The 20,466-nt window shown below is 37.9% G+C and overlaps 1 protein-coding gene across 1 annotated transcript in view; it reads left to right on the top strand.

Moving 5' to 3' along the window:
• Positions 1-20,466, top strand: part of IPCEF1 (interaction protein for cytohesin exchange factors 1) — a 119,566-nt gene that overhangs the window by 12,092 nt on the left and 87,008 nt on the right. The window contains exons 3-4 of the mRNA XM_049114575.1: positions 28-98; positions 17,878-17,930. Coding sequence (XP_048970532.1) covers positions 28-98; positions 17,878-17,930 — 124 coding nt within the window. The remainder of the gene's footprint in view (positions 1-27; positions 99-17,877; positions 17,931-20,466) is intronic.

Raw genomic sequence — 20,466 nt, 5'->3', positions numbered from 1 at the left:
CTCTTTGCATTCGTGTTATGATTCCAGCCAGAGAAAGCCATCTATTCTTGAAGGAGATGGTATGCTTGGATTGTGTCAACAAATGTCTCAATTGAAGGGTATGTAGAATAACTTTAATTTAGCAATTCTTCCAAAAGGATAAACAGGTGTGTCTTGGCTACATCTGTCACTCTTGCTTTAGAAGTTTTGGAAACCTTAACCCAACATTGTCAACAGAAGCAAAACTCAGGTACTTGGATCAGGGTTGTTGGCAAGCTAAGAAGAGGGAATAGCCTGCCCATTTCGGATGACGACCGGGAGGTCAGCCCCACATTATTTCTGAACGAAAGCTTGGAGAGGATACTCAATTACCAAACAAGCTGTGTTTGGCTCTCCAGTGTCTCTTTCTAGGAGCTCTATTCCTTCCTGATCTGATCCTTCAGCATGACCCAGTGGCAGCTGATCTGTGGACACACATGTGGCCCTTTGAGTACAAGCTGTCAATTACTTTGAGTCACATAAGCCCCTTCTGAATTGTCCAAATTTGGTAAATAACTTACCTACTCTAACTTATCCTAAAGATAGGGTCAATATATGCCAGTAGGTATTTATTAGGCACCCACTGTATGCCTGGACTTCGGTAGCTACAAGAATTATGCTACTCTTTCATCCTGCAAGAATGTAACGAGATTTACTATTTGCAGGAAAATTAAGCATGTTGCTAAGGAGAAGTTAAAAAGGCAATGTTTATTATAAGAGACAATACTGCTCATGTCCAAAGCCTGGAGTCTGAAGACCTGAATTCAAATTTTGACTTTATAACTTCCTAGCTGTGTAATGCAGGTGGTCTACTTGCTCTGTATGGTAGTTTATTTTTGAAAGTATAGGTGATGTTACTTTATAGAGTTGACATGCATGCAGACTAAAAACAGTTTGTAGTAATTCTGCCCAATATCATTGTAAGAGCCTCTAAGAGAAGTCACTCTATTCTTCAAAAAATTTTTTTCTCAGTTTTTTTGAGAAATAAATGATATCACTATGTAAGGTCAAGGTATGCAGCATGATGGTTTTTCTTTTTTTTCTTGAAATATGGTTGATGTATAGTATATTCATTTCAGGCGTACCACATAGTAATTCAACACTTATATCCATTATGAAATGATCACCATGATGTCTAGTTACCATCAGTCACCATACAAAGTTATCACATTATTATTGACTGTATTCCCTGACAGCATAATGGTTTGGTTTACATATATTGTGAAATGACTACTCAAATTGCTTCAGCAAACATCCATCTGACATAAATATGGTAAAAAAGAAGAAAGAACAAAAAAAAAGGGAAAAACATTTCTCCTTGTGATAATAATTCTTAGCATTTCCTCCTATGTCATACACCAGTGCTAGCTAGTCATCACAGTGTACATTATATCTCTAGTGCTTAGTTATCTTATAATAGGAAGTTTGTACCTTTTGACCACTGTCCTACTGTTCCTCCTCCCCCAATCCCTGCTTCTGGTAACCACAAGTCTGATCTCTTTTTCTATGAGTTTGCTTGTTTTTTTTAGATTCATGTATGTCTTTTTCTGACTTATTTCACTTAGTGTAATACCTTTAAAGTCCATCCATGTTGTACCAAATAGCAAGATTTCCTTTTTTTAATGGTTGAATAATATTTCATTGCATATATATATGCACCAAAATTTCTCTCTCTCTCTCTCCCTGTATGTATATATATATATATATATATATATATATATATATATACCAAAATTTCTATATATAGCAAAATTTCTTTATCCATTCATCTATTGATGGACATTTGGGTTGCTTGTGTGTCTTGATTATTATGAAGAATGCTATGATCATGGGGGCTCAGGCATCTCTTCAAGTTAGTGTTTTGATTTCCTTCAGATAAATACTCAGAAGTGGAATTGCTGGATCATATGGTAATTCTAATTTTAATTTTTTGAGGATCCTCCATACTGTTTTCCATAGTGGCTGCACCAATTTACCCACCAACAGTGTGTGAGGGTTCCCTTTTCTCCACATGCTCGCCAACATTTGTCATCCCTTGTCTTTTTGATGATGGATGGCTATTTTAACAGGCATGGAGGTGGGCTTGTTGTGGTTTTAATTTACATTTTCCTAGTGACTAGTGATGTTCAGCATCTTTTCATGTACCCATTGACCTTTCATATATCTTCTTTGGAGAAATGTCTGTTCAGGTCCTTTGCCCATTTTTTTTGATTGGGTTATTTGGTTTTTTGCTCTTGAGTTGTAGAGGTTCTTTATATGTTTTGGATATTAACCCTTTATCAGATACATGCCTTGGAAGTACTTTTTTTCCATTCTGTAGGTTTTTCTTTTTACTCTGTTGATGGATTCTTTTGTTGAGCAAAAGCTTCTAAGTTTGACTTGGTCCCATTGTTTATTTTTGATTTTGTTGCTTGTGCATTAGGTGTCCTATCCAAGAAATCATTACTAAGACCCAAGCCAGGGATCCCTGGGTGGCGCAGCGGTTTGGCGCCTGCCTTTGACCCAGGGCGCGATCCTGGAGACCCGGGATCGAATCCCACATCGGGCTCCCGGTGCATGGAGCCTGCTTCTCCCTCTGCCTGTGTCTCTGCCTCTCTCTCTCTCTCTCTCTCTGTGACTATCATAAATAAATAAAAATTAAAAAAAAAAAAAAGACCCAAGCCAGGGAGCTTTGTTCCTTGTGCTTTCTTGTAGGAGTTTCATGGTTTTGGGTATTGAATTTAGGTCTTCTGTCTATTTCAAGTTAAGTTTAGGTGGTGAAAGATACAGTGTAGGAGTGCTGACAATACCGACTCCATCTTTGGCCCTCCTTGTTCATGTCGGCACAATGACATGGAGGTTAATATATGCCCTCCCCGGAATGCAGGAAGGCTGGTTTTGAACTTCTCTCTGGCACACAGATGGCACCACTTTAGATAGCTACCCTTTGACCTCACCATGATGCCCCTCACTCTATAAAAGCTGTGGACTAAAGTCTGCACTTTGTGGAGAATAGCTGCATAGTGACTGGGTCATCTATCCATCCAATCCCACTGTCAGTAAGTTACCCTGAATAAAACTGTGTCAACAGTATGGAGTGGCTTACTTTGCTTTCTGGTCTCAAAGGACCTTCTCAATTTGGAAGATGTATTACTGTCCCTCCTCCACTTTCTAATGTATGGGTTCCATTTCATTTGTTTAAATATTTGAATATCCAATTATCTAGCAACATTTATTGAAGAGATTGTCTTTTCTCCACTGAGTACCCTTGGCTCTCTTGCCAAATATTAGTCAACCATATAAGCCTGGGTTTATTTCTGGGCTTTCAAATTCTATTCTAGTGGTCTATTTGTCTATTTTATGCCATTACTATCTGGTTTCTATGAGTATAGCTTTATAGTACAGCTTGAAGTTAGGCAGTGTGATACCTCCTCCTTTGTCCTTCTCAATATTTCTTCAACTATTTGGGGGTCTTATGTGTTTCCACATAAATTTTAGGGTTTTTTTCTATTTTAAAAAATGCCATGGGAAATTTCATAGGGATTGCATTAAATCAAAGGATGGCTTTGGTAGTACTGACATTTTAACAATATTAATTCTTCCAGTCTGTGAAAACAGAATAACTTTCCATTTATTTCTATATTCTTTATTTTTTCAGTGCCATGTAGTTTTCAGGTTAGAGCTATTTCATCTCCTTATAAATACTTATTCCTAAGTATTTTATTGTAAATGAAATTAATTTCTTTACTTCTTTTAAAGAAATTTTGTTGTAGTGTATAGAAACACTACTGATGTTTTTGTATCAGTTTTGTATCAATTTTGAATCCTGCAAATTTACTAAATTCATTGATAGATCTAACAGGTTTAATGCAAATATTGTGGTATTTTTTATTGTGTCCTATAATTCTCATAGGCTTTCTTCATTCTTTTTCATTTTTTAATTTTTGCCCTTCTAACTGGATAATTTCCCATGTCCTGTCATGCAGGTCACTGATTCTTTCTTCTGCATTGTCAAATCTACTTTTGAAACTCTATCAAATTTATATTTTTTAACTTGAGAATTTATTTTTTATGGTTATTATTTCCTTCAAACTTCTCATTTTGTTCATGCATTGTTTTCTTAATTTTGTTTACTTGTCTGTGTTATCTTATAGTTCACTAAACTTTCCAAAGCGGATTATTCTGAATTCTTTGTCTTGCAGTTCACAGGTATCCATTTCTTTTTTTTTTTCTTCAAGTTTTTATTTAAATTCCAGTTAGTTAACATACAATGTAATATTAGGTCCAGAGGGCAGCCCAGGTGGCTCAGTGGTTTAGAGCCACCTTCAGCCCAGGGTTGGTGCTGGAGACCTGGGATTGAAACCCCCTCAGGCTTCCTTCATGGAGCCTGCTTATCCCTCTGCCTGTGTCTGTGCCTCTCTCTCTCTCTGTGTCTCTCATGAATAAATAAATAAAATCTTAAAAAATATATTAGGTACAGTATAGAATTTATTGATATCCATTTCTTTAGGGCTGGTTATTAGAGCTTTACCAGTTTCCTTTGGCAGTGTCATATTTACCTGATGTGTGTGTGTGTGTGTGTATGTGTGTGTATGTGTGTGTATGTAATCCTTATTTCTTCATGTTGGTAATGGGGCTCCTTTTCCAGACAGAGTTAGTTTTTTTTTTTTTTTTTTTTTTTTTTTTTTTTTTACCAATTAGCTCAGTTTGGGTTTCCAGGTGTGTCTTCTGGTAATATCTTTGGGCAGGTGAGACCTGCTATTGTCTGTTTTTGGGTGAGGCAACTGTTTGAGCTCTAATGATGGAGAAAGGGGGGTGTGCCACTGGTTGAGCACAGTTGTATAGGAGTACTGGCTTGGCTCCTTACCCAAGTAGGCTGTAGGATAGGTCCCACAGTTGCCTGAATTCTTTGGTCGGGGTTACTAGATGGTTGGGACTGGGTACTATATTCAATAGCAGTTGAGGCTATAAATTAGCATCCCAGCCCTGGGAGGACAATAGGCCAGGGCCCAGGCCTAAGCAGCTTGTTGTTTGAGGACCTGAGTCAGGCCTGAGGGTGCACTGAATCCCCTGGTCAGGTGAACCCACCAGTTTTTCTCTGCAGATGAGGGAAGCCACCAGCTATGCTGTTCAAGTGCCACTATATGTAGGGCTGTTGAATGTGCCCTGCTGCTTCATGTGCACTCTGGTTAAATTCTCGTCAGACAGGCTAAAGGCTACATTCAGTGATGAGTGGGGCTATGAATTAGATTCCCTGTCCAAGTGTGGTGTAAGCAGCTCTATAGCCAGTAAAGCTCTTTGTTGTCTTAACTCAAGCCGAGCTGCACCCTGAGTTCCCTGGCCAAACAGGGCCAACTGGCTTTGCTCTGCAAACCATTGGCTCTGTCTGCCCTACTCTTGACTCAAGCACCACTGGGCTATACAGCTCTCAGTTGTTTTCACCAGTGTTCTGATTTGATGGGGCCAGGAGACACTCTCCACAGCTGGTAGGGCTATGTTTCAGCCCCCTTGCCTGGGTAGGAGGAGAGGAGCAATTCCAGGCTATCCTCAACTTCCAAAATGGGCTGTCTGGTGGGGAGGGACCAGGAGCTACTCTCAGCCTTGGCTGTGAATGAATCCCCCTGCCCAAGTATATAGCACAGAAAACCTTTACACTTGGTACTGGCTTTGCTCTGGAGGAGACCAGTTCTGTTCACTTATCTCTTGGCTCCAGCGCCACTGGGCGGCACAGCTTCCAGGACTTGTCATCAGCCCTTTTCCTCAGGTGGAGCTGGAAGGCACTCTCCACAGCAGGTGGGGCTCTGATTCAGCACCTTGCCCGGGTATGGGCAAAACAGCTCTGGGGCTGGCAAAACTTGTTTTAGGATATTAGACAGACCTGCACCTCCCCCCATGAGTTCCCTGTCATAATGCAGCCCCAACTTGGTTCTATAGATGAACAAAACCGCTGGTTGGGATTACTGCTTGGGCACTGCAGGCATGAACTTGGTCTGCCAAGATCTTTGTGCTGGTTCTTGTAAGGCCCTCCCCTTTTCTCCATTACAGGTTTTTGGTGGCTGGGCCTTACAAATTTCTCTGTAATCCTTGTGGTGCAATATTAGAGTAGAGGCTCCCTATGAAGTGACTCACAATGCCGGCGGAGACTGGTTGTCCCCCTGGTGGTTCTTTTTTGCCACTGGAAGACCTGGAGGCTCAAAGGAGACCTCTACACATAATGCTGCCCGTTCTGGGGGAGGGCAATGCAGTCAATATGTAGCCACTTCTCTTATCCTTCTAAGGCATTGTTTTGATCTTGGAGGCTTACAGTGCTTCTTTGGCCTCACCCTTGTGCTCTAGGATTCTCTCAGTGGTATCCTGTTCTTGAATAGATGCTACTTGTCCTTTTTGTGAGGAGGAACAAAATAAGAAACAATTTCTGTCACCGTCTTGGTAATGTCACACTAGTCATCCTATTCTTAATAAAGAAGCCTTCCCATGATTATGCATAGCAGTTTAGTTCCTTACGGTCTCTACCTCTCCTGTCTGACAAGGCCTGGGGCACTACTGTTGCAAAATCATAAGGCATGTGAAAGTGATATTTCTCAGTGAAAGAGTTAGCCAGACAAAAGAGGACTTTTGGCTCAACTCCACAGCAATAGGTGCAAACAGCAGGCAGCTTGTGTACTAGTTTTTTGTTGTTGTTTTTGTTTTCCTGGCTTTTTTTTTTTACAGCCAGCAATGGTCCTATGGTAGAGACCACTGCTACCTAGCAGTAGGTAACTGGTGGAAAGTGTTAAGTGGAAGGTCATTCGGGAGAGCTGAATAGGGTGACTGGCTGCCTCGGGACAGTGCACATAGAGTCTGGATTTTACAAGCAGAGAAAGATGCTATCTTTCATGGAGAGAAAATATGATCATTATTCTTGTAGAATAAAGAATAATAGAGAAATTTAGGGGTGCAATTTGTTGAAAGGTAAGGGCCATCTCTTGCCATTCTTGTCTGGTTCATCTTAGAGCACTGCATCTGTGCTCACCCTCACAAACTGGGGTGAAATAATCAGGTGTCATTACTTTGGGGCTGCCATTGTAGAGAACCAGGGTGTGATCCTGGGTCAGACTATAGTGGACCTAGTAATTGATATTTTGCCTAGGGGCTCCCAATGTTTTCTTTGGCTTCATCTTAGGCCTCATGGCCCTTTCCCTACTTGATGTAGCATCTTGGTGCTGGTACAAACCTCTGAGGAGGTTCCTTGGGTTTTAATCACAGATACCTTAGATTGGGCCTAAACACACAACTAGAATGACTGTGTTTTTAGAATTCCTGGCTCCTAGAAGTTCTTGGGATCTGTCAATGGCCTAGAAGAAGAGGCAGGTAATCATGTAGATTTAACCTGCATTGTATTAGATTGCTACGGTGTGTGTGTGTGTGTGTGTGTGTGTACAAATATGTTTTGCAGGACCCTTGCCTATATAAAAAATTTGAATAGTCAAAGTTAGCATACTAGCCTAATTCTGGAAGGCCTGTGAGAGCAATCACTTACAAGGCTGACATTATGGAATTTAAGACAATCATGAGAACAGAATCAGCCCCACAGAGATGAGTCTCTTCTAGCATCTAGTCAGTTCTATGAGCTAGGGAAGGGAAAGTGTCTCATTTGGGAGCAATGGACACAGGGTGACATGCCAAGGCCCCATTGGGAGATTGGTAGAGCCCTGCCCACTCACTTGGGCCCTAAAGGCATGTTGGGGTGCAGACCATAATCTTTGAAGTTTTGGGTTCTAGAAGCTCACAGAAGGGCCAGGGACACAAAGGAGTTTCATGCCTCCTGAAGGGGCATGGTCAACAGCCACTTGTATTTGGTGCAGGTTCTTCCAGGAGGTAAAAGAGGCAGATTGTTCAAGATGTCTTGCGGTTTGCCACCTCCTTGTTACTATGGTAAAATGGTCTGTTGGGAGCAGAGATTGACATGATTGGCTGAAAGAGGAGCTTTCCTTGCTTAGATTTGTAGATTTTTCTGTCTAAGTCTTGATTGTCAGGACTGACAGCTTCTGTGGGAATGCAAGAAGGACAAGTGAGGGAGAGGTCTGCCAATCTCTTCAGATGATGTATCACAGTATTTTAGTGGTGTTGAAAATAAAGTAATTTTAATCATCATAGTTTCTGTTTTAAAAAAAGCTGTGGCTCTGAAAACCATCTGTCAGTTCATTCTCAAAGTGGAGAGAGAGCAGAAATGTAGCAAAATGAGTGGAAAAGTTAACAGTAAAAAGGAGAAAATAAATGGAAGGAAAGAAAGAATAAGATTTTCTAAAGCATGCAGGAAATAGATCAGAATCCAGATGATAATAGAGCTTAAATTTAACAGAAAAATGCAGATGCCTGCATGGTGTCCGTTAAGCATGGGACTTGGTTTCAGCTTAGTTGTGATCTCAGGGTCATGAGATTGAGCCCCAGGTTGGGCTCCACACTGAGCGTGGAGTCTGCTTGAGTTCCTTTCTTCCTCTCCTTCTGCTCCCCCACCCTAGAATAGATAAATCTTAAAAAAAAAAAAAAAGAAGAGAAAAGAAAAGAAAAAATGTTTGAAATAATTTGGATAAAGGCATTTTTCCTTTCATGAATTTCAACTTCTTGGATCAAGTAATAACTCCAGACCATCCCCATGCCATACATCACTGTGTTTGTACTCATAGGGGGCTCTTATATTTTGTTTCCTTCTCTCCTGCTCTATCTTAACAAGAGATCTCCTGCTAACTTGCAAAACTAATGGATTTTTTCCATGTCCTTTGCTTTTATATAAGAACAAAGATGGATTTCCTTTCTTGATTCCTATGGTGCTGCTATCACAGACTACCATTTAACAGAAGATGCTTGCTTACGGCTCTCATTGCTGGTTAAGTGTACAGTTTATTGCCACACATATTACATACTTTCTGTGTCTGAGACTTCTGCCTCTAGAGTGACCAGCATTTTCTATTTCCTCTTTAGCTCTAGTTCTTGGATTAAGAATAATGCACATTGTTTGCCCATGTTCATGGACTTTCTATAAGTTTCTTTGCTGCTCTGAGAATGTTTTGTCATATACCAGGCTTGTAATTTTAAAGGATGAGCACATTATGAATTAATATGTTGGTTTTTAAAATTTTAGTTCAGCATTGTCTTGCTCTGTGAAAAAAGAACAAACCTAGGCCATAGTTTATTCTACCTGAGCTATCTTTTAAGCACAATAAATTGTCTTTTTTTAAAAAAAAAGTTTTTTTTAATTTTTATTTTATTTATGGTAAGCACACAGTGAGAGAGAGAGAGAGAGGGAGAGGCAGAGACATAGGCAGAGGGAGAAGCAGGCTCCATGCACCAGGAGCCCGATGTGGGATTCGATCCCGGGTCTCCAGGATGGCGCCCTGGGCCAAAGGCAGGCGCCAAACTGCTGCGCCACCCAGGGATCCCTAAAATAAGTTTTTATTTAAATTTCAGGTAGTTAACATACAATGTAATATTAGTCTCAGGTGTATAGTATAGTGATTCAGCACTTCCATACAACACCCGGTACTCATCTGAATCATTTCCTTTTCAAAAACCTTTAAAACTGGCCATGGTGCTTATTTTGCTGTATTATTCCAAAGATTATAAGGTCTAGAGGGGAGGCAAGTTACTTTTGGATCAGCTGAACCAATAACTGCCTTTAGGAATTTCTTTCTTCGTTCTTTAACAAAAAGTACCAATTATACTAGTAACTGCCTTCTTTATCAATAGAGCGTTGGTTGCATGTTGATATTCTTGGTTTATTCTTCAGTTTTAAAATGATATAAGACCAGAATCCCTATTTCTAACTTAACTAATTTGCTAAACAGTTCTTGAAATATATTGCTAGAATAAACTTATATTTTGTTTGTGCCTGAAACAAAATAGAATGATTCTTCACCAGCATCTAGTGAAGAAAAATGATTCTTCATCAGCTTGGGCTTCTATGCCAAAATACCATAACTGGGTGCCTTGTCCACAACACAAATTGATTTGTCATTGTTCTGGAGGCTGGGAGTTCAAGATCATGGTGCCATCACGGTCGGGTTCTGGTAAGAGCTCTCTTCTGACTTGCAGATTGCCAATTCTTCTTGTCTCTTGGTGTGGTAGAAAGAGAGGGAGCTAGCTCTCTGGCCTCTTTAATGGCCTTAATCCCATTTATGAGAACTCCACTGTCATGACCTAATCAGCATCCAAAGGCCTCACCTCCAAACACATTACATGGGGATTAAATCAAAACCTACGAATTTTGGGAGGGGGAGTGGAGAACACACATAGTCAATCCATAACAATCAGTATATATTAAGGAATTTTTCTTCCTTGAAATTAGCTTTATTATTCATTTGGTAATGAAATGTGTTTTCCACTTTTTAGTTACAGAGCTTATCAGGAATACATTTTATTTCATTTCACAAACTTAAAGTATTTATGACCTCATTGTTTTGGCTGAGTCTCATATGGTGTTGTGTTAAGGAGTTGTTTTTTAAAGAAGTTAATAGTCTCAAATGGGACTGAGAAAACTATTCCCCGAAACCCTTAAACTCTGAAACAAGGCACCCAAAATGTCTCTAGGAGAGTAGGATAGGGAGTTTAATCAACCTTGAAGAGTAAAAGCTATTTTATTTGATGAAACCTGTTATCATACTTGCTCACATCCTTTAGTTGTGTGCTAATTCCATCAGGAAGAATTGTTTTCTATAACAAAGCCATTTCCAGGTAATTACTCCCATTCAAGATAATTGCTACCACTTGGTGAGTATGCATAGGGTCCTGCAAGTTTCTCATGTGATATTTCATTTAATTCTCACAAAATCTCTGAGCTTATTGTTATTATTTCTGTTTAACATATGAGGTGTCTATTTAGGCAAACTAAGTGATTCTAAGAAGTTTCCACATTTAATGAGTGGCAAGGTGAAATGTTTGACCCTAATGCTTATGTGTGTTGTAGTTTTGAAACATGTTATTTTGGTTGTGTACCCAGAAAGTAATTTGGAAGCCCTATATACTCCTTGACACCTTACATTGTCACCTAGTTTTTATTATATGTTTCAATAGTTGCAAAAGATGTCATTTCTGGCACATGATAAATCTTGTTATAAAAGGTTATATTTAAAAATATGTATATTTCTTTTGATATATATTAAAAGAACTATAACCTGTGTGATATAAATAGCAGAGATCTGATATGTCTCACATATATATTTTTTAAAAAGTCATCTTTGGAGTTTTAATTTTACATTGCTGTTTTCTTCTCCACCCCATTCCACCCTCCGGGAACTCATATTTTTATTCTACTATTCCATGGATTTTTATGCAATTATATATATGTTTTAAAATCTTTCATTGATGGTTTTATACATTTCAGCAAAAAGTACATATTTAAACTGAAATTGATTTAATTTTTGTGCATGACAAATTCTTTAAGCCATATAAGATTTCATTTGGAGTGGGTTATCACTATAATTATTAGTACATAATTTAACAAATAACATGAATATGATATTTTGACAAAATAATGATTAATACAAGAGGTACATATTTTTATTGAGAATGCATCATTTAATAAAATATATGAGGCTTTCCCCCTAATTATAGAATTGCTTATAGGTGAATATTATTTATTGCTAGAATGAGAGAGAGTTCAGCACCAATTTTGATCCTTTTCTTGGTTTTTATGTATGTGACCTTAGACCTGTTTTACACATAAATAAATAGTTGGGAATGAAGCACTCTTGAACCCCTTCCAACTATATGTCAAATACCTCATGTGATCTATCACAGCAACTACTTTTAATAAATAACAATTAAAATAAATTTTTAAAAATCTTGTTGAAAGCAAAGAATTAGAAACTTCTTGACTCATGAAAGGTATTTGTTGCCTTATCATTAGGTTCTTATACACTTTTAATTCCTGGGTATTATACAAAAATCCTCCATAAAAAAAATCCTTTATCAAGAGATATCAAATAACTATTCCTTCTTCCTTGAACTCTTTTTACTTATGAGCAGCTTGCTTAAACTGATACACTCAGGAAGTGTTGGGAACAAGGCAAAATTATTACTTTCAAAACACCTTTGTCAGCATCATTTTTTTTATGAACTGCTTTTATTGTGTGCTTTATAAATATTTTTATCAAAATCTTGGTGCTACATATTTAGCTTGTCAATATATAGATAACAAGTATGCTGTACCATGGTTAGCTGAGCTGGTTCTCCTTGTCTAAACAATAAGCAAACATATTTATATTAGTATCCATGACCACCATTTCATTTCCTAATTCTTTTGGATTATGGGTCTGTGCTTTTTATGGAAGAGGAGAAGCAACATTTGAGTTTAAATTGTTTTGATGATTCTGCCTCAAATTATCTTTGAAGCTTCTTGGTGAAACTTTTGATTTCATGTATGTTTACTACTTCAAGAAATAATGTACTGAAACTCTAAAATTATTAAGTAAACACTGACACATAGCCTCTACAATGGCTCTGTGCCTAGGTATGCCCCACCCTCTGCTTTATTCTTCCCCAGCTGTACCACTGATTGTGTTTCTACCCATTTTTCTTTGATTCAGAGAAATCTGACATCAACAGTCTCCATATCCTGCAGATTGGGAAGGTGAATTCTAGAGGGATATTCCTGACAGCACCATTCCCCTAAGCAAAACACTTTGGAATTCATAGGATTTGTTTATGGAAACTCCTCTATAGTTTAGTGTTTTTACTAGTTTTTTTTTTTTTTTTTTTTTTTTTTTTTTTTTTTTTTTTTTTTTTTTTTTTAGATTTTATTTATTCATTCATAAATAAAGAAAGAGATTCAGGGAGAGAGAGGCAGAGACACAAGCAGGCTCCATGCAGAGAGCCTGACGTGGGACTAGATCCAGGGTCTCCAGATCACGCCCTGGGCTGCAGGCGGCGCTAAACCGCTGCGCCACAGGGGCTGCCCTACTAGTTTGTATTTTTAATTTGGTTACTCTACAAATGTCTATTGAATCATCCTGTGTACAAAGATTGGGGAAACAGTAGTAAACAAGTGAACAAGACACAGTGCCTGCCTTCAGGTAAGTTATACTATAGTGGGGAGTCAGATATGAAAGAACTAATTGTAACAATAATAACTCAGTACAGTTATGAGAACTTCTATGAATAAAAGACAATGAACATGCTATGAGAGCATGCAAAAGGAAGTTGATGTCTCATAAGAACTCAGGAAAACTTTCTTGACTAAATGACATTTGGTCTAAGGGCTGAATAAGATGGTAGCTATAAACCATCTTAAGTGGGGGCTGTTGAAGCACAGGCACAAAGCTCTAAGATTGATGAAACATATTTAAAAAATTAAAAAGAAAGCCAATGAATCAAGAAAGAAAGAGACATGGAAATGATCCAAGATGGGGCTGGAAAGGACGCAGTGGCCAGGCAGAAGCTTCCTTGTAGATTTTCATGATACTAGCCTTTATCTCAATGGCCATTGTAGATATTTAAAGAAAGAGAGGAATAGTCAAATGTGCATTGAAAAAACATCACTCTGGGCAGGAAAGCAAGCCAGGACCCCAGTTGGGATGTTTCTGCAATGGTTCAAGAGAGAGGTGCCTTTCACTACAGTGGTTGCAATGGGTGTAGACAGAGTGAACACACCTAAGGGATTGTTAGGAGGGTAAGGGATACGATGTGCACAAGGGAAATATTCCACATGATCAAAGGAAATCTTAATATTAGTGACTGGAGCAGTGTATTGTGAACAAACCCCAATGCTTACTGGAAGAATTAGAGATGAATTTTTTCTTTTTGTCTTCCATCATCCTCTATCAGCTCTTCTTATTTTACATTAGAAAGCTGGCTGAAAAAAAAAAAAGAAAGAAAGCTGGCTGAGCAAAGGGATTAGATTTCCACTAAAATAATAATTCCCACTAATTAATAGATCTATTAATTAAAAAATCATTTTGACAACTCTCGCCTAAGCTGAGTGCTTTACTGGGATAGGCCCTGGGGCATGAAGGAGACTGGGTCTTGGTCTCTACCATTGGTATTCTTATCATCCAACCAGGGAGACCTGACCACAGCATCATGGTTCATGAAATACCATGGCCATTGAGGAGTTAATTATGAACAACATCCTGTGGGAGGCTTTGAGGGAGTGAGGGTGGTACTGCACGGTTAAGAGAGCAGGCTGTGGGGATTCCTGGGTGGCTCAGTGGTTGGGCATCGGCCTTTGGCCAAGGGCATGATCCTGGAGTCCCGGGATCAAGTTCCACATTGGGCTATCTACATGGAGCCTGCTTCTCTCTCTGCCTATGTCTCTACCTCTCTTTGTGTCTCTCATGAATAAATAAATAAAATCTTAAAAGAGAGAGAGAGAGAGAGAGCAGGATGTAGAGTCTGGATTTGAATTTGGAAATACCCAGTTACTAACTTCCTCCTCTATGTTGCCTAAACTATCTCATCTAAAACATGGGAGTAATAACAGTAGATTATTTGTAGGTAGTTCCAACAATCATATGGCACGATACATGAAAATCATCAATTGGCAGAGAATTTAGCAGTGGCTTAAGGAATACAATAGATTCAGCTGTTCTATTGTTCTAGGAGAGGGGCTGCTTAGCCCTCTGAGTCAGGAAAAGTTATATAAACAATGCTTTATATTATCTTTAAAGGGTATATATAGCTGACCTTTAATACGTTTGTGCTTAAGGAATAAATATGTTTTATGACAATAAAATAATTTATCAAACATTTATTACATGTTAGGTATTGCTGTGAGTATTATAAAGATATTTTCTGGGGGGCTTGGGTGGCTCAGTCTGTTAAGTGTGTGCCTTCAGCTCAGGTCATGATCCTAGAGTTCTGTGATGGACCCTGGCACTGGGTCCTCTGCTCCATGGGGAGTCTGCTTCTCCCCGTGCCCCTCACCTGGCTCGTGCTCTCTCTCTCTCACTCACTCTCTCTTATATAAATAAATAAAATCTTAAAAAATATATAATTTCTTTTTTTTAATAAAAAAATATATTTTCTAACTTCACTTTTGTCTGACCCTAAGAAGGAAATCCTATTACTATGCCTCTTTCACAGATAGAGTCCTGAGGTCCCACAATATCAATTACTTGCCCAAGATTACATAGTAAATTGCTAACCTGAGATTTAAACCCAGTTCATACCAAATCAGAGCTTTGACCTTAACTTTTACAAGTTTACAAGCTTCTTTACCTAAAAGTGCTGCTGAATTCAAACAAGCTTTTGCTTATTATGTATTTGCTCAATCAATAGATATTAAGAATACATTGCTATAGAGTCCATAAAATACTTCTAGCATTTTATCAGAACATTTTTATTTTAAAAATACTTATAGGAAATAAATACATAAAGGAACAAGCAATATATTATTGTTTATTCCAATTCTCATAGGTGATTATTGTATACATTTTGCTGTAAATACCTTCAGACATTCCCCCCAATGCACTGATGTATAATATGCATGTATATAAACCTATGTTTTTATGATAAAAAATGAACGAGATCACCCTGCACATGTTTTTACCTACTTTTTCGTTAAGGATATGGGGATCCCTGGGTGGCTCAGAGGTTTGGCGCCTGCGTTTGGCCCAGGGCGCGATCCTGGAGTCCTGGGATCGAGTCCCGCGTCAGGCTCCTAGCATGGAGCCTGCTTCTCCCTCTGCCTGTATCTCTGCCTCTCTCTCTCTCTCTATGTCTATCGTGAATAAATAAGTAAAATCTTTAAAAAAAAAAAAAGAAAAAAAAGATATGTTATAAAGCTCTTTGCACATTTAGTACGGTAGTGTAGCATAGTTGATAGCAGATAGTAAAGCCTCAGCAAATGTTGGTGGTCACTGATTGTTATCATCATTATCTTGAAGAATTGCCCTCCAGCTGGGCTGTAATAATTTGACATTCCAACACAGCAAATTCTTTTCAGCGCATCTCCAGCAAATGTGGCTTCTATTACTTGATTCCTGTGTGTGTGCTAATCTTGAAGATTAAAGAATGGAATCATGTTGTTTTATTTCACACTTATTTTATGCTAATGAGGTGAAACATTAGTCATTTGTATTTTTATTTTTTTGAATTTTTCCTCACTTGTTTTCTTATTAGTTTATTATTTACTTACTAGTATATAAGAACTCTTTATCTTATGTTTTAAATAAGTTTTTATTTTAATTCCAGGTAGTTAACATACAGTGTTATATTAGTTTGATGTGTATGATATAGTGATTTAACACTTCCATATATGACTCAGTGCTCATCATGAAGTGAACTTCTTAATCCCCATCACCTATGTCACCCTTCTCCACACTCACTTCCCCTCTAGTGACCACCAGTTTGTTTTCTATAGTTAAGAGTCTTGGTTTGTCTCCTTGTCTGTTTTTCCTCCTTTGCTTGTTTGCTTTGTTTCTTGAATTCCACATATGAGTAAAATCATATGGTATTTGTCTTTCTCTGACTGACATTTCACTTAATGTAATACACTCTAGTTCCATCCATGTTGTTGCAAATGACAAGATGTTATTCTTTTGGGGGACTGAGTAATAGTCTGTTGTATATATACGTGCCACATCTTCCTTACCCATTCATCAGTCAATGGACACCCGGGCTGTTTCACAGATAAAGTGCTGCTATAAACATCAGGGTGCATGTATCCCTTCAAATTAGTATTTTTTGTGTTCTTTGGGTAAATACATAGAAGTGTGATTGCTGGATTGTAGGGTAGTTCTATTTTTAGCTTTTTCAGGAAATTCCATACTGTTTTCCCCACTGGCTGCACCAATTTGCAGCAACAGTACAAGAGGGTTCCCCTTTCTCCCCATCCTTGCCAACACCTGTTGTTTTTTGTGTTGTTGATTTTAGACATTCTGACAGGTGTGAGGTGAAATCTTATTGATCTTTGATTTGCATTTTCCTGATGATCTGTGATGTTGAGCAACTCTTCATGCCATCTGTATGTCTTCTTTGGAAAAACATCTATTCATGTCTTTTGCCCATTTTTTAAATTAATTCTTATGTATTAAGTATATATTGCAGATATTTTCACCAGCTTGTGATTTGATTTTTACTTAGGCTTCAGTCTTTTCTCCTAAATAAATAAAAATAAGCAGTTAAATTTATCATTTTTTACTGTGGCTTTTCTCTTTGGCATTTTACAAATAAATATTATATTCATATCTATATAATATAGATACGAAGTTTTTGACATTAAAAAGGAGGATCCATTCTTTGAGATTTGGGAACCATTGGTATAAGGAATAAAGTCACACAGAGCATGGTTCTGTATTTCTGGTGTCACTGGCAGAGACTGAAAGTCTCTCTGCTTTGGGAAGAATTTCAGTGGCTGGTGAATGTTTAACAAGTTTTTTGCTTGTCGAATTTTGAAAATATGAATTTTTTTCTTTTTGTTTTTGTCTGCTTTTCTTGAAACCACAGAACATCCTGTCTTTCCACTTGTAATGCACTACAAAGTAGAATACATCAAAGGGGCTCATCTTCACACTAAAGATGGGACTTCTGGGGCACTGGGATTAGTTACATTTTTGAAATTGCTTAGTTAATACAATCAGAATAATAGCAATAGATCAAATATTTCCAGAATACTGTGTTGTTCATTATGAAGAAGAAAATAGTTTGTTTATATTTAGCACAATATTAAGTATGTAAATAATGAGCATGTCTTGCTGTAGCCTTGAAAGAATACTGACCAATGTGCAGATGAAATTCTTGGTTATTTTATGAACTTAGTTTTAAATATTGGCTAATTGAGTTCTGTGTTAAAAGCCCTTTTAATTAATTGCTTTTATTGTGAAATTCATCAATCAAAAGAGATGTATGCTTTATGAATACTTTAATCCCACATTTAACTTAGAACCTTTTTTTTTTCTCTTCTAGCTTTTGTTTCTACTAATTTGACATCATACATGGCTACTGATGGCAATGCTCTTGTAAGTACCGTTCGAGACACTGTGCACTTAAATATTAATTATCAGTTTGATGAATGAGTAAAAAATAAACAAGTTGATCTTAAGTTGGGCTAGCTATTTATTGTCCTCTGTTTCCTTAGCCACCATGGAATTAAATGATCCTTTTGTAAGGTTTTGGGGTTTCTTATGATCACAAAACATTTAAGACTACTAGCTATTTGCTTTATTTTTTAAAATTTTTATTTATTTATTTATATTTTTTATTTATTTATTTATTTTGCTATTTGCTTTTAAAGGTAAAAAACATAACCATGATTTTAACAGATGGTATATAAGTAACGATGGTACTTAAGTATCTCTGTGTTTTAGGTCAACTATGGTATTAGCACAACCTCTCGTGCAACCTCTATTGGGAAACATTCTGCCAATAATTATGCTGACATTGTAGACTTTTTTTTTTAATTTTTATTTATTTATGATAGTCACAGAGAGAGAGAGAGAGAGAGAGAGAGAGAGGCAGAGACACAGGCAGAGGGAGAAGCAGGCTCCATGCACCGGGAGCCCGACATGGGATTCGATCCTGGGTCTCCAGGATCGCGCCCTGGGCCAAAGGCAGGCGCCAAACTGCTGCGCCACCCAGGGATCCCCATTGTAGACTTTTTAAAAATAATTTTACAGCTATAAATTTGCCTATTTAGGAAAGTCAATTGAGCCAAGTATACTTATGATGCAGGAAAAAATAAAAAGTTGATATAAATAGCATATTTCTAATAGAAGGGGATGTGAGGTAGTGTGGGATTGTATGGTGTGCGTCTTTTGGCAAATCTAATGACCTCATGTTGGGTGCATAGGATAGTTTCTGGAGTAGAGCCAAAAGCAGAATCAAAAGTGGGGAAGTAGAGACTTCCTGAAAATAGAGGACATGGCCAGTGGTTTTCTGATGCAAATTGGGAAATGGATGTCAAGGCAGGTTGAAGGAACATTGATGGAGAAATTGAACTAGATAGCTCCTGGAAGGGACACCTTACTAAAAAGCAGAGCAGCTGATTAATTCTCTGGTTTGTTAACAATTTCATATCCCAGAAATAGAGAAAACAATGAGAGCACTTTGAGTCTGATGTTAATTCTAAATGAGGAGGAAAAACTTGTTAATAATGAAAATGGTAGAAACTTTGGGAGACAGGACTGCAGGAAACTAAAAATGAAAACACAAATTATAGTCAGTTATGTACCCTGGGAAATTTGCCATCTAAAAATTGCAGAAAAGGACAATGTGATCCCTTGGATGCAAATGGGTAGGTGTTGTTTGATCATAGAAATGTGAATAATCACGATGAAGATAAAGAAGAGGAAGAACTAAGAACATAAGTGCAGCTGTAATTGGAGCCTTGGCTGGGAATAGATATGAAGGCATATGCACAGGGTGTTAAAGGAGGTTCCTGTGGTCAAGGGCAAAAGAAGGTGGGTATACAGATTTGTAAAATAGGAAGACTATAGTGCCCAATGTTTATAAAAATTTTTTTTAAAAAAATGCATATGATTATAAGGACATGTGCTTGTGTTATATGGAGCAAAGAAATGGAAAAGGAGAGCTGGAATGGTTGGATCCTTGAGAAGAGTAATGGAGGGGTTAATTTTTACAATGTTTCCCTATTCTACTGAAAGAATGTGGTGTTCCAACTGGAAGGAGTTCATCATACATGTTTAAGAAGAAATGGAAACTATGATAATAAGAGAGCACCTAAGTACTTTAATGAACTCATTCATTCATTCATCCACTCACTCACTCATGCGTGCATTCATTCATTCAAACATTCATTTAATGTTCACTGATTCCTCTCCTTGACTCTATCACGTATCAGCCCTTGTACTAGGTGGGACCTGGAGATGGAAGTATGATTTAAAAAAAGTTGAAATATCCACATCTTAAGGCAAACAAAATTCTGGCTATTAGAACAGACTGCAGATGTGATAACCAAAGGGCCAACATACCACCCATGTAATTCCTAATCAAGAGCCAGTACTGCTGTAATATGTAACCTGTTTCCCCTTGGACCTGGGTGCAGGTAGATTCTGTCCTTATTGGTGGGAACTCTGGCTGTTTATGGATCTTTCTCATTTCCCGAGACAGCCTCCACACCAAGACTCAATCAGCTCTACTCTCCTTGTATGCCTATTTACCTGTTATTTTTATCTCCTAGTCATCAGTGTCTAGGTGGTATAGCTAAATATTTCTCTTAAGCATTTCTTCCAGCTGCTTTTCAGCGGTTACCCTACTTTATATTTCCATTCAGAAAATTAGTTCAATTTTCTGCTGTCATTTGTTCTCTAAATAAAATGTAGCACAGGAGACCTATTTTTATGCTAGGTAGTTTCAGAATGCTTGACACATTTGACCTAATCACATCCCGAATTACACTTCATTTCCACTAACCTAACATTTATTGAACTTTATGTGCTGAGCACTCAGCTTGGTAATATGACGAGGAGCTTACATCTGAAGGGGGAAAGCAATACTTTTAAGGTACTTTTGTTGATCCTGACCTGATAGTTATTG

The sequence above is a fragment of the Canis lupus genome, chromosome 1 (assembly GCF_003254725.2).
Source record: "Canis lupus dingo isolate Sandy chromosome 1, ASM325472v2, whole genome shotgun sequence".
Classification (NCBI taxonomy): Eukaryota; Metazoa; Chordata; class Mammalia; order Carnivora; family Canidae; genus Canis; species Canis lupus.
The sequence above is the reverse complement of the archived record's forward strand: the minus strand, read 5'-3'. Positions and strand labels throughout refer to the sequence as shown.